Raw genomic sequence first — 15,853 nt, forward strand, 5'->3', positions numbered from 1 at the left:
GCTCGTAAGTTTTCTATGTGTTCAGACGATGTGAAAATAACTCTATTCAGAGCATACTGTACTTCTTTCTATACAGCCCACCTGTGGTGTAAATATTCTAAAGCAAAGATGAGAAAGTTACAGGTAGCATATAATGATGCTCTTAGAATTTTACTTAAGGTCCCAAGGTGGTCAAGTGCAAGTCAAATGTTTGTGGCTAATAATATACCCATGTTGAATGCTGTCTTAAGGAAGTATATGTACAGTTTCATATGTCGGATGAATGTTTCAAAAAATAGTATCATAAGAGACTTAAATAATATTGTGTTGAGTGAAACAAGGTATTTTTCCTGTTTCTGGAAGCATTGGAGAGAAAGCTTGTATGTTTTTTAAATTATGTATGTTGTTTTTGTCTATGGATGTTGTAAGTTATTTATATGGACCCATGGGTCTGAAATAAAGAATTAATAATAATATATATATATATATATATATATAATGACAATACAATTACTAATCACAATGACAGCATAATGATAATACCGCACTCCTGGTATAATAAAAAGTTACATAGCCTATGCATAGGCAATCATTTGATTATTGAGTTACTCGGATGCACTGATTCTAAAGTGACATATGCAGGACTTCGGATTTTTGTGAATTTAATGATTCACGTGAGCTTAGAAGGATGTGTATTTGCTTTCTACTGAAAAATCACCAAATATACAGAAATGCTTTCATTTATATACTTTAATGTCATATAATTTTCTTTCTTCCATGAAACACAAAAAGTTACTCAGGAGCTTCTGTTTTTCACACAAGGAAAGTGGATGGTGATTTATACGTTAATATTTTAACTAACATTAATACTATCATGCTAAGGCTGAAAACTGATAAATGGCTGATTTAAAAAAAAATCTAAACTATTTAAAAAATGTAATACAATAAAATTAATAGTTTGCATATTGACAATGAAACATCATTGACAGTAAAATATTTCAGATGGATAACCAATATGCTCTGGTCTGTTTAAAAAAGAAAGAACAAGTAACATTTAGAAAGATTGTGCAAATTTTAATGTATAGTGATCGCCACATTTTAATACACAAACAGCTCTATGAATTAATAAAATCAGAAATTATAACTCTTCTGAATAGAAAAATGACATGACATGATGTGGAATGTATACATTATACCTTGCCAGGGCAATACTGTAGGTCCAAACTTGTATTACTCCCATTACACCTAGCAATGGGATTAATACAAATGGTGCAGTATGACTTACTCTCACTTACACTATAATTTTATTTAATTATTAAAATGTAGAGTAAAATGCTAAATATTTTATTGTTTAAAGGTAATGGGCACATATTCGTAAAATAGAAAGGATGCATTGTTTAAGCTGTGGTAGCCTATCTTTTAAGTTATTTTAAAAGGTTACAGTCAAACCCATATTGTTGTTCTAAGGCACCAAACACAATAGACCTTACAGAATTATGTTAAATGTGGTGGTGTCACTTACAGACAAAAGCAAATGTGCCAAATGAAAACGGGCAAGCACAATAAATAGATCATTCAGTGTCTTCACCAACACAAGTTTATTTGCATAGTGTTTGCATGGGTGCTCAAGGGATCCAGTAACTATATGGATCTTGAATGTAAAATTGTGATATTTTACTCTCAAAAGCTTGAGCTGTGAAAAGTAACCCGTCACGTCACACTGTTTTTGTGATCAAAATGACAAGAAGGAAAAAAAAAACTTTTATTTTCATCCTTTATAACTTCTGTGGATACCACTTTCAATAGCTTTTCCGTGGTTTGTTCTCTATACCAATTCATCCAGATCCTGTTTGAACGGAGAATTTGTTTTGTGGAGTATAAATAATCCTGCAGTGTAGAATAATGATGATTTTTCTTGTGCCTTTTTGGTTTTTCTTGTGCCTCCAAGGCGTTTTCAGGCTCTCCAACCTTAGATGTCCATCCCTGTAGTTCAAATAAATTACAACTAATTAACATGACAAATCCCATTTATGATAATCACAGCAAAACCGTGAGATAAAATGAATCAGAGCTAATGTCCCAATGTGTAAATTTCAATCAAAATGGAAACATTAAATATTCAAACAGCCTTAACTATACATAAACACATTTGTTATGCATTGCTCACCAAGGACAATCAAACCCTCATCACCAAACAAGACTCGAGGCTTCTTTCATGTTTGGTGAACAAACACTTTAAATATCATGACAGAACTTCTAAATCTTTGGAATGAATTGAGATGACAGGAAAAATCCATGTTTATACTACATTTATATAGATAGATAGATAGATAGATAGATAGATAGATAGATAGATAGATAGATAGATAGATAGATAGATAGATAGATAGATAGATAGATAGATAGATAGATAGATAGATAGATAGATAGATATTGTTATGTCTTGTTTTATCTGTTACTGTGTAGATTGATTTTAATATTCACTTATATTCTGATTCTGACCTTTATATGTTTACTTTTTATTGCAAATTTGCTTTCAACAAAACCAAACCACCAGGAGAAGTCCCTGCGCTCCAGTGTCACATTCCATCCCTGGCGAATTCTCCCGGTCAACTGTGGCTCTACGATGCTCAATGGTTTGCCTTCGTGTCTTGTGCAGCTAGCTTTGAGGCTGAACTCCTCCCGGCTGTTTCTTGCTTTGCTCTCTACTGCCTCTGTAACGCTCGAGAGGAGGGGAGTGGAGCGCGAGCAGGGTAATAATGCGTGCACAGGCAAGTGCGTTAAACTCCTCTGGAATTCCTCCAGCAAAGATGCAGATTCATCCAGCGCCTGACCCGCGATATTTCTCAAATATTGCTCTCTACAATCTCTAGTTTCTTTGCTCGGGATTGTCATTCTGACACGCCTTCCTTCTAAAGACATGCAACTTTGGAAGCGCTTGGCAACCAGGTAGTGGACAGCTGTAGAGCAGCATGCCATTTCTAGCAAACAGTATTCCTTGGATCTTCGCTGAGTCAGTCCATGGCCCCTTCGTTTGTGGATGATGTATATATTCAGATTGGTCTGACTGACGCCTAAGTGAATGGAACACGCAGAGGGGCGAGGGAGAATGGCTTCGAAAGAGCGACTGTACGAGCTGTGGATGTTATATTACACTAAGGTGAGTCACGGACAGGCGATCGCGCGAGCCACTCGACACCTGTTGGCTTCGGAGTTTATGTTGTCGCAAACTTGCCACTGTCATTTCATATTTTGTCGCGTCCTGCATATAGTTAAAAGGTAAGCATATTCGCCATAATATCCCCTTTGTGTTGAAACAGTTTCAGGAAGTGCGTCCGTGGTTATTTTTTGGGAAGGTTGGGAGCGCGTGCACACTGCACAGTGAAAACATTTGACGCTCACTTAATATTTAATCAGTACTTTGTTATGAAGCGGCTGGCAATTGTGGTGACAAGGACTGATGATATATTTGCTAATCATAACGCTATGGTTCATCACCATAGGTCAATTTGATGTTTACAGTTATCCTGTGTTTCCTAATTCTAGTGTTTACGAGTCAGGCAATGTCATTCTCTTCCTGCTTCTCTTTTTCTTTTCGTTATGCAGATAGTTTTTTATTCATAAGCAACATGGTTTCCAATGTCTTTAGTTTGTGTATTTGAAATAAATGAACAGCAGTACAGAGAATATAATGTGTTATTTAATTTTTTATATTTACTTATAATGCAGATCGGACCTCGAGGTATTTTAACTACATACTTGAATTGTTTAAAGTTTATTTAAAATGTGCATTTTGTGTTTGCTGAAACGCTTTAGATTTACTTGTGAATTATCTATGTCTGATTCGCGAACGAATTGTTCTTTTGAGTCGGATCTCCTAACGATTTGTCGACGAATCGGACTCTCGTCAACAATTCATTGACTAGAGAGTAGGAAATTGCATGTTTACAGTCAGAGTTGACATTTTTATCAGCAGTTTTATGACTTTGTTTTTATGAGCTGAATCTTGGTTGTAAACAAGTGAACTGGGGCCCATGAAATTACAGTGCAAACGGTTATTAATAATGCTTAATCCAAAAGCAAAGAAAAATACATCAAAGAAAAACAATATTCAAATGTGCAGTGTTAATATGCAGGAATTTTCCATATTTTCATTTCTACCCGTATTTTGATTTGTGTTTTAGGGTTAAAATGTCTGTAAACGTAATGTATGATGTCCTGGTCCTCAGACCACTGATGTTTTCCTTTTTTAATTACATTGTAATCATCGTCAATATGTGTGTACCCATGGATTTTTAATTTCTGAGACATTTAAAATATGCTATATGCCATGCAAGGATGTCAGGGGCCATGAGATTATGTCATGATGACTAAGAATCATTTTTTTTAGCCGTTTGAAAGAAACTATTCAGGAATAACCTGATTCATAGAAATGAGTCGGGCTTCCCATCACTATGAATGGAAAATAAATGGGCATTCCACATTAAGGATGGTTATGTTGACAACACCCTCTGGTGCATACAAAGACCACACTGCACTCTTGCACATTTTTGAGAACAATTATTTTTAAATGATTAAAACGATATGTTGAAGTTGGGCATCTATGTATTCCATCTGAAACCCTGTCATTATTGCCACATTACTGGTCAGCAGCTGAAGTCAGCTGTAATGCCTCACTATAGCAAGTGAATGGCTCTTTATGAATGGCTACCATGGTAACCAAAACACCAGGTGCAGAATACAAGAAGCACCAGGGGTCACCATAGAGAAATGTCTACTTGCAGATCACTGTTTTAATTTGGCACTCACACTCTTTAAAAAAATATTGTATAGTTAGCAGATTGCATGGAAAATAAGCTTTATGAATTATGCAAAAGTGTTCCAGTCTGGTCTTGGCACAAAGTTCTCCAGATAGCTGGCAGTGTTTCTCTAGATCTCATTCATTTTATGATCTAAAAAGAAACCCTTTGTCATTTCATTCCCATTTATTAAAAACTTCACACGTACAGCTAACAGGGATCCATATCAGACATGCAGATGGACTTGTTCCTCCGACTTGTTGCAGCAGGCATATTATGAGTCTGCCTTTTCCAGAGTTACACGGATATAAATGTGATTTTCTGTGAAACATTGATAAAGGGCGTAATGTATGTGATTTTTGCACACCCATATTTATGAGTTAGTTTCCCCCTGCATGGTTGACAGCACAGTGCTTTCCAGTGTTTTGAATCTGGTTTGAAACACCTATTTTAATGCCTTTACTGGCTTCAGTTTGGTTTGATTTTAACCAGATAATGTTGAAAATTTGCTTGTTTTTCTCTGGGCTTATGAGGCCTTGCTCTAATTTAAACCCATTTAAAGCTCTCCTCATCTATTATGCAAGTCATTTGACCATAGAATGAGTCCTACAGTATGTCCTCCCAATGTAATGAGGTCTCATGGGAAGCTTGTAAATTAAATTAAATTTTGTATCATAATTGCAATTACATTTTAATTTAGAATCTGGTTACAGGCATAAAATGTTTTCTCATGATGTTAGCTTGAAGTCTGCATAAATAAAAATTCACCCTGTTTATTTTTTTTAATTTGTTACACTTGGATGTACATCACTGTAGCATAGGTATGTGCTCTACGACTAATGCCACTGCTATTTAAATAAAAATTTTGTAACCAACTAATTGTCTAATTTAAATAAAATAAAAAAACTCAGAAGACAACTGCATTGTGTGATCCATTTGAAACACTAAAACTCTGATTCAAAGTGTCAGATAATCCCAGATATCTTCAATTTAATCTTATTTTCTATCAAATGGATAAAATTTACAACACTGATAGCAACAAAAACAGCAGATGGGCTGAATGACAATTCACATTAAACTCTCTGACAGTAGGTGGCGCTTTTGGACAAGCAAAAATACAGTGGTTACAATGGTTGCCCCTCAAAACAAAGTAGCGCTTTGCTTATAAACACTGTTTTATTAAGCATTATAGGAAAAAAAAACTTTTCTGTAGAAAGTTCCCTTTCATTCGTAATGTTTCCCCCTTTAAACCAGTAAACACAATCCCACACCTTCCTAGTAGACATTTCTCGGATTTTGTTTTCCACTCCAGATATTTTTCAAAATAATAATTATTTTTAAAACACAACATTAAAATGACTACGTTTCAACTATTTGACTAGTATTTCCAATGTCAACCAGCAGCTGCAGTTCCAATTAGTCGACTAGAGTATGAATAGAGTTCTGTACATGAGAAAAAAAAATCTGCTGCTACTTTTTCATTGTGAATTTAAAGGTGGAGTAATATTTTATTTCTGGCACTGGCCAATTTGGCAGTAATCTTGGACTTACTGACACCTAGTGGTGTGGATGTAGCATTGCACAAATGCAAATGTTTGCCATTGTAGAAATGTTCCATTTGTAGTCAGACATGATTAATGTATTCTGGGCAGAAATGTGCTCCGTTAGGGGAAGGCTACCAAGAGAGAGTGAATAGTATTTGGCTGGTCATGTGATCTTAAGATGGCTGCCCCCATATGCGACCCTCTCCATGTAGAATAAAACCGTTATGAAAAGAGTCTTCATCACATGAGTCTACGTGACTTTAAACAAATTGTGCATTCATTTCTTTAAACGTAAAACCTTTTTTCAATGAGACCAAAATCTAAGATCTCACTTTTAAGCAAGTGTTTAATGTTTTCAGTGCCATAAGAATGAAACCCTATCAGAGGCAGCTGTGCACGATCACAGAAGAACAGCAACATTTAACCTCATGTCATTCTGGTGATCTTGCTGTTTTGTAATAATGTGCCAGCTATATTTTCTTTTGACTGCGAGAGCAATGCTGTCTCTCTGTCAGACCACTTCCGCTTAATCGATGTGATAAAACCACTTCCTGTCATGGTTACATGCTACCATTTGTAACCTCCCTGAACAACCTGTTTGTCAGTTGACAAACACATAGTACACAGCATCACCCCTATTCAGCTGAAAACATATTGAGGAAGAGGTTTTGGAAAATAACAAGCTTGTGTTTATCTGTTGTGATTTTTGTGAGTTTGAGGGTTGACACGTTCTGTGAGCATCTGATATGTGGAGGGCCTTCATGCAGGATGATGTTGAATTAGTTGTCTGAATCTATATTTGAACTAGCCTTCTACAACGAAAGCAACAGTCCACGCAAATATTGTCATTTATGTACCCCAGTGTCATGATTTAGTTTTTATATGAAAAACAAAAGGAGGTTCTGGAACCTCGAGTTTCCAAACAAGGAACATTGATGGTGATTTATACTGCCAAGTTGCAAAAAAGAACAAAAATAAAGAATCATCAGTGGGGTTGAGATGAGGATGAAGGTGAGTAAATGATGACAACATGGGCAGAACATCATTGAATTGTTCACCAATTCATCAAGTTTTCATCAACACGAAGTGACAGACTGATGTTTACGTAGTCATGCATAGTACGCTATAATACAGCTATTTATCGGTTATTTGTTGCTCCTTACCTTTCCTCCTATAGCAGGAAACTAACTTGGCAGGTGTGTGTGTTTTTTTACAGACAACAAACCTGCTTGTTAAACTGAATAGATTTTAGGCGGAGAGTCCTTGTGTAGGCAGCGTTGAAAAAACATCACCCACCTCTATTCTTTGAACGACCATTGTCTGCCTTTGTCATGTACCTGTAAGGCAAGTTTTTGAGATTTGTTTAAGACATATGTTTGTTTACAGGTGCCTTTGTTTGACTATAATCTGGTGTGAATGCCAGTGTTTCGCATGTGAGGCTTCAAAAACCATTCTCAGCTCTTGCTTTATCTTCCTTTGATTTATATTCTGTAATTTAAAGGTAAAGTTCAATACTTTAATAGATGCTTAACGCTATTCAGCAGTGCTTTGCCTTTCCAGAGTACTTGTTTGTTGTCAGAAAAGTTGGAAAAACTAGTTTAACATTCACTTAAAAAATGAAAGTTCTTTATTGGCATTGATGGTTCCATAAAAAACCTCCTTGGAAAAGTAAAATTTCACAAAAGTTTCTTTATAGTAGAAAAAGTCTCTTTAGATTCTTCACAGTAGACAAAATTGGTCTTTTAAGAGCTGGTCACTGAAAGGTTCTTTGACATCACTGTGGAAATCCACCTTTTGGAGAGAAGGTGCTTGATGCAGAGCCATTGAGTGCAGCTGGACGTCCAGCTCCCCTTCTTTGGATATAATGAGTGGAGCTTGAAGGCCCAACCACACTCTAACCCTAAACAATAACCTTGTCCATAAACATAACTAGATAAAGTTCCACCCATTAGGTCCACAGAGGTGGAGCTGGACTAGATCAAGCTCCACCCACTTAACCAATTTGGCTCTGCAATGAGTACCACTTTTGCTGCTTTTGAAGCCTTTTTTAAGAGTATTGCGTGATCCCGCTGTCCACTTAAATCCATGCAGTCCATTTATCATGTGACATCTGATTGATTATTTTAAAAGTTCAATGTTTTCTTGGGAATCTCTGATATTTAACAGGTATTTGCTGTCTTTGATATATGCTTCAGCACGTTTTAGCACTGGATGACTATTTAGTCATTCATTTGTACATAACTGACACCAATTGTTCACCCCAACCATACTTTGTGTCCACTAAAAAGATGAAGATCTAAATATACCAAGAATGTCCAAATGTAATATTTTGGGAAAAAAACCTACAATGTTTATTTATTTATTAATTTCTTTCTTTCTTTCTTTCTTTCTTTCTTTCTTTCTTTATCTTTTAAATGCTTTTTATCTTCACTTGAATCCGCTTGCAAACAGTTGTCTAAACCATTGAGTCTTTACAAAGTTGTACTGCATACTTATCACTCTTCTGAGGCCTAAGGTCACTTACTGCCCAGTTTTAAAAAAAAAATGAAACATCTTCATAAGTAGAGCATATACTTGGCAGTTAACAATGCTTATCTGCCAAAATCTGCTCTCGCCAAGTAACGTTTTTATCTGCAAATCTTTTTAGAAAATCCAATTACAGTCCACGATAGACCTCCTAAATGATTTCTATCAAGGTCTGAGTATTGGGCGGGTATTAGAATGAATCTGCGCTGTCAAACCCAAAGAGCTGCAACATGTACTTTGAACAGCAGATTAATCAAAAAGATATTTTAAAAAGGTGGCTACTTCCTGGTTTTGTAATGCATTTTATGACTGTCACATATTTTGTTTGAGTCACTGACGCAGCTGCTGACTTCATCACCCACTTAAAGAGGCAGAGGATGTGCAGCAGCAGACTGTCTGGAACCGAAGTCTAAACCAGAAGGCTGTGATCTAAGCTTGACTTCAGGCTTTTGCGTTGATGTGCCAATACTGTTGTTTGTAAAGCTATGGCTTTGTTTTTATGTTGTAAGATGTTCTGTGATAATTAACTGCATGTTTAACTGAAGATCATGTAGAACTCATTCTGTAGTTGTAATTATATGAATGTAGATTTATGTACTTGTTTGGTTATAGGCTGTATTAAAAAAAATTCCATTACCGAGTAGGTTACATACCTAGACACCATTTTACTTTGGCTTTATAGGCTGCTTTTGACTCAAATCTAAGGCTAAATCTAATCTCAAAATGCTTTACTTAGGGCTGCATGATTTGGGGATAATTGAGAATGAGATTTTAAAATGCTGCTTAAAAAAATAGATTTGCTGCGCTTTGTTTGTAGCGCGGCAAATTTTGGTCAGAATTTTGTGATGTATACAGCAATGTGAGTAAATAATAATAATAATAAAAATAATAGCCATATTGATATATACATCACAAAGTTTTGGCTAAATTAAAATAGAATATTATCACTACATACAAAAAAAGCAATATTGCTACTGTAATATTTAGTTGTAAAAAATATTTTTTATTTAATAATAATAACATTTATTTATTTGTTTGTTTGTTTATTTTTATTTATGTATTTATTTAAGTGTCCCATGGAAATATATTTTAATCTGTAATATGAATGGAAGTGAAACTACAACTATTCTCTTCTTATGCACTTTAAAACGGACAGTGTAACATTTAGAGGAACATTGACTTATTTTTGTCAGATTTTCAGTTTTTCACAAAACGTATTAAATGATTTATTAATAAATAATTGGCAGACCCATTGAAGACCAGTTCAGTGTAGGTAGCAAGAGGTGCTGTAAGGTTTTCAGTGCTGCAGGGAAATCCACTTCACTTTTAGAGAAAGACTGTAAAAAGCCCCAGGTGGAGGGATAAGTCCAGGCCACTGCTGTCAAGGAGCTCCAGTACTTTCCAAAACTTACCCATGGGACTGTTTAACTATATTTAGCCCTCTTTGACTCATTTAGCAGCTTCAATCATCTGGAAGAAGGCTAATCAGGAACGGTAGCCACATTACTACTTTGTTCAATGGTATGTCATGAAGCACTTTATTTATTTATTATTAAGAGGAAGTTATCATTTCCTTCTTTTACACCGATGTTTCACAGACGTTATTCTGTTTGCTTGTGTTGTGGGTGAAGCTAGTAGCCGTTGGTGGAGATGTGGGCTGTTTGTATGGAAACTGGTTGAGCCTTTTTAATTTGGCTAGGTGTGTATAAAGTTCAATAATTGTGAAAATAGTTTCATCTTATAGCATTTTGAATGTGTGTTTCCTCTTGAAGAATATTTGAGGATTTTCACATGTATCCTGAGGCCTGTGTTTACTGATATTGAGAATAATTAATAGAAACCCAGAGAAAAACTCTCTTTGTGTCCGCCGAGCAGCTGCGAGCTCTCGGAGCCGCCAGGAATCTCAAACAGAATGGCTCATCTGTGATCTGCCATCTTCAGAGAACACCACCAAGTAGCATTCAAGAACTGACCTGAATTTAACTCTACTTTATCATCACAAATGATCGTATTAACAGAAAAGGGAAATGAATAGTGGTTTCCATGAATAGGGTACAAATTGGTCTCATTAGAGAAACCAATTTGATAAAATATTGTCTATGGCATGAAATTAATCTTGCATGAAAATGAGTCCGTTTTAAACACATCAAATGTCTCTGTCTCACCTTAAAATGGGGATTTTGGCCCGTCTTAGACTTTCTTGACTATAGCAAACAATGAAAATCACACTGTCATAATTTTTAAGATTAAATTACATAACTTTTGCATAAAATTGTGAAACCCTTTAAGTATTATGGACAGGAAGACATAAATAATCTCATTCCAATTGTTGAATTTTTTTATTTTAATCATTCCATTCTGTAACCAAAATTGTTGTATGAAAACTGATCATATATATATTTTTTTAAATAAGTTCAATAACTTAACATGAAAACTACATAAAAAAATCTATGTTTTTATTTATTGTTAATTACCAAAAATTATATTACATCATTATCTAAAATGTATTTATTTCACATATTTTCCCATTCATATATTGACTGATTAATTCAAGTTTCAAGCTCTGTTTTGTACCTTATTTTTGGTAAGAATCAGAAAGTATTTTCTGTTGAACACAAAAAAAAAGAAACATTAAGACCGTTTCACGATATGTTTTAGTTCTTAGATCTGCCTAAAACCTTTTCTTTTCCCATTATCAATTAAAGAATTTTAGCCTGCTGGCTGTTGCTGTTATTTTGGACTGTTTGTTTGAGGAAGTGCAAATTATATTTCTGTTCAAATGAAGCACCCCTGACAGATCATCTAGTGGTGTAACACAGGTTACAAGACCACCCACCCTCTGTGTAGACAGTGGAATAATATAGTTATTTTCACATATTTCATGTGCAAATTAATGTTTTTGTTTCTTTAGAAAAGCATCCAAATAGAACATGATTGGCGTAGCTGTCTTGTAAATCTGGTCTCAAAAAATGAAATCTGTGTCAAGTTCAAAATCTAATTTACTGGATTCAGCTTTGCCAGAGCTTAAAATGGAAAACTCATTAAGGGTGATGATATAAACTGTAGACAACACTGGGCCCACAGAGACACACTGTTGGCATTTCCCCCTGTTAAGCTCAACACTTCAAGTGATCAATCGGCAAAGTGACTCAACCAGATCAACTTCAGTTTTGTCATTGCTTTAAAGTTTAAATGTAGAGTTCATTTTTATTTTTTTATTTTAATTTATTCATCTGATCAAGTCTGGGCATGTCACTTCCATCTGACTACTGATTCATACCAATGACTGAATCGATGATCGTTGCTCAGTCTTCAGGTTTCCCTCCAGCTATTACTTGAAAGCCACACCATATCTTTTTGTGGGATGAAAGCGTGCTATTACAGCACACTCAACCATGGTATGTGAATCAAAATGAGAGGACTGGGCTTTCAACTCTGTCAAGGTCTATAGAAAGAATTCAGTTCAATTTACAGCATCATCACTTTTTTTTTCAGTCAGCTGAAGGTAGCATGATGGTTTACGATACAATTGTTGCTTTTTTTTAGTTTATTGAAAGTGAACGAGAAATGGGTTTGTCCAGCTTCAGATTTGAAGGGATGGTTCACCCAAAATCAAAATTTCTGTTATCAATTACTCACCCTCCTGATAAAAGTCTAAATGAAATATGTTCATGGTATAAAGTGATCACGTCTCTTCAGAAGACTTAAATATACATGTCTTAAAGGGATAGTTTACCCAAAAATGAAAATGACACCATGATATACTCACACTCAAGACATCTTAGGTGTATATGACTTTCTTCTTTCAGACAAATACAATCAGAGTTATATAAAAAAATGTCCTGGCTCTTCCAAACTTTATGACGACAGTGAAAAATAAGTCCAATAAAGTGTGTCCATCCATAAAAAAGTGTTCTGCGCGGCGCCCTCTCGCGGCTGTAGACGGTAATGTTTTCTCTTGGTTCTTGGATCTAAATAAATGTGACTTATAGTCCAGTGCGACTTACATATGTTTTTTTTTCCTCATCATGACGTATTTTTGGACTGATGCGACTTATACTCAGGTGCGACTTATAGTCCGAAAAATACGGTACATTTCTCCTGAAGCAAATCTATGCATTTTTTTAAGAAAAATATCTATATTCGTGTACATGCATAGGGCAGTTAGCGGAAGCTAGAGATTATGGTTTATAACGTTCTAGATATAGATATTTTTCTTACAAAAATTCATTAATTTGTTTCATGAGGCCTTTACTAAACCCAAGAGTAGTGCTGGGCGGTTTTACCAAAAATGTATATACCGTTTTTTTTTTCTAAATTATACCGGTTTTCCTCATGAATAATCAGGTGTACAATGCATTTTCTGCTGGTTGATATTCCAAGAAGTGCTTGCGGCTAAGGTGCTGGAGCAAATTGCTCGTGTTGCCGCCTTTGGCAACAATTTTAGCCCGACAGCACTTGCATAAAATGGATATTATATATGCATAATCTGCCTGCGGTGCATATGCAGTCCGCAGCACGGACTCATTGTGCTTTCACACAGGACGTGTTTGCAGTCCGCTACTGATCCGCGTCTGTTTAGTCCACAAACACAACATTTGTTCATTGTTTTGATTTCATATCATGTAAAAAAAAAAATATATATATATATATATATATATTTTTCAGCATCATAAGTCTTTTATCATAGAACAGTAACAATCTTTCATATAGACATTAGTTTAAACTTAATAAATATAAACAACGCATTATTCATGCATTTTACTTCTAGGTTTGTATAATAAGCTGCTCAAGCAAGCGGCAAAACATTTAAACACAATAATTAGCCTACTTTTCTTGTTAAAATATTTAAAATTAAAACACCACAGACAGAAACAGTCTCTTGCATTTTGCATTTAAATCTTTATCACAAGCAATCCCACGGGTCTTAATGAACTTTGTTTTTCTGCTTCCATAAAAGTGAACATATTGTTTTCCTTGTTTATCTAAAAGTGCTCTTTTTCTTGTTTTAAACCTAGCCAAAAACCCATGTGACTGCGTTTACATGTCAATCCATGTTCATTTTTCCTGTAAACAATGAGCTTTCACTTTAATTCAGCGCCTGCAGCACAGCAAAAATAGACTCAGTACGTTAACAATCGCTGCACTGCTGCAGAGCACTGCTCCTTGAACGCACTGACGGGCCGCAACCTCGTGCAGCTGGAATCCATTCATACGACTGGACTGTGTGAAACCGGCGTTATAACGTAACACCAGAGCACTGCTGTGTACCCTCACCACGCCTCGCAGTCGCTGCTTAGAAGTGCAACATTGTAAAGGGTCCGTCTGAAACAGTGTCTCGCGGCCGCGGGGAAGCATAACGTTTTTCTTTCTGAACGCTGAGTAATTAAATACACTGGTATGGCAGTATATTCAAAATTAACATCGTAACGAAAATATACACCGGTTTTCGGTATGAACCGGTTTACCGCCCAGCACTACCCAAGAGTCATGTGGTGCACTTTTTATATGATGGATGGACGCACTTTATTGGACTTCTATTGGACTATCGAATAGTGACACCCATTCACTGCCATTATAAAGCTTGGAAGAACCAGGACATTTTTTTTATATGACTCTGATTGGATTTGTCTGAAAGAAGAAAGTCTCATACACCTAGGATGGCTTGAGTGTGAGTAAATCATGGGGTAATTTTAATTTGTGATTGAAATATCCCTTTAAGGGTTTAAAATGATGCGAGTGTAAGTAACTGATGACAGAATTTTCGAACTTACGGTGAACTATTGGGTTATTCTCTGAAAATCTTGACCTCCACAGTATGCGAATTCATGAACCTCAGAGTGAAGAATCAGAGTGATCCAGTTCTCAAGTTGAACTCAATGATTAAGTCATAGATGTTAACAGCTCACTAGAGAGGAAGATAAGCAGTAATGACAAAAAATCTGAAATGTTTGTGCCATCATATGACTACAGAAGACTTGGACTATAATACACACGCTTTATACATCACTCTTATGAGACTTTTATAGTGCCTTTTGTCGTTTTCAAAACATGAAATCACTTTAGAGGAGCAGCCAGTAAATTATTCAAAATTTCTCTTTTTGTGTTCCTTGAATGTAAGAAATTCCTGGTTTAAAGGGGCATGAAAGTGAATAAATAAAGACAGAATTTTTATTAAAAAGGTTTTGAAAGGTTGCATCAGGCACACCATAGCTTACCGGTTTTAGTTCGTAGCGAGGTGAAACATACTCTACCAATAAAGTTGTGGTAGCTCCAAAGGAGGAAGAGAACATGGTGACGATGTGCCCAGCTGAGAGAAGACAGGAAATGTGGCTCAGTTAAAGTACCTTGCCATTTCCTGGTTGCCTGACAGAAGTACAGACAGCAAGAGAGCAGAAAAGAGCAGAGAAGTAAACCAGCGGAGGCGTCCTGATGGATTCTGAATGATTCTGAGGCTTACAAGGTGGACACATTCTGGACTTTGTAGAAGTAACTTGGCGGGGGCTCCTCTGAGACTGAGCCCCTCCACCGCACATCACCTGCCATGAGACATGGACTGTCCCCTAAATGAACAGCAATTGGTAAAGTTGTTTTTTTTTTACACCTTGAGCAGGTTTATTGTTATTTTACAGTTACTTTCTGGTGCAGTGCACATTGTTTTTGTATACCAAAAGCCCTGTATTTTTCTATCGGATTGTGTACATAACAGAGAGTGTTTTATGAAGCTGCTGACAGCCCAACTTCCCCTGTGTGAGTGGGTGGATCAAGCCGCATCATTTTAAGCTAAGCATAGCTCCTCGCACTTTAACATGTTTTCCACCAGCCACTTTCCAATGAGAGTCACATGTGATGGTTTGTTGGTGTTGGAACCCATGTGACTCATTCTTGACAGAAGTTTACAGTAAATGTTATTGTGATCTCTCCATCAAAGATGAATTAAATCAGTAGTTCCTTTCATCCATTGATGATGACTGAAAAAAGAAAAGTCAGATTTACAATTCCACT

The 15,853-nt window shown here is 35.9% G+C and overlaps 1 protein-coding gene across 3 annotated transcripts in view; it reads left to right on the top strand.

Annotated features, from left to right (window-relative positions):
* Positions 1-2,997: 2,997 nt before the first annotated feature.
* LOC132102857 (neurobeachin-like protein 2) overlaps positions 2,998-15,853 on the top strand; it is a 63,388-nt gene continuing 50,532 nt past the window's right edge. For 2 of the 3 annotated variants that reach the window (XM_059507547.1, XM_059507549.1), the window contains exon 1: positions 2,998-3,139. In XM_059507547.1, coding sequence (XP_059363530.1) covers positions 3,062-3,139 — 78 coding nt within the window. In that variant the 5' untranslated portion in view covers positions 2,998-3,061. Of the gene's footprint in view, positions 3,140-15,224; positions 15,430-15,853 lie in introns of those variants that run through there. The other variant, XM_059507548.1, reaches the window with a different exon arrangement.

Source organism: Carassius carassius, chromosome 24 (genome assembly GCF_963082965.1).
Source record: "Carassius carassius chromosome 24, fCarCar2.1, whole genome shotgun sequence".
Classification (NCBI taxonomy): domain Eukaryota; kingdom Metazoa; phylum Chordata; class Actinopteri; order Cypriniformes; family Cyprinidae; genus Carassius; species Carassius carassius.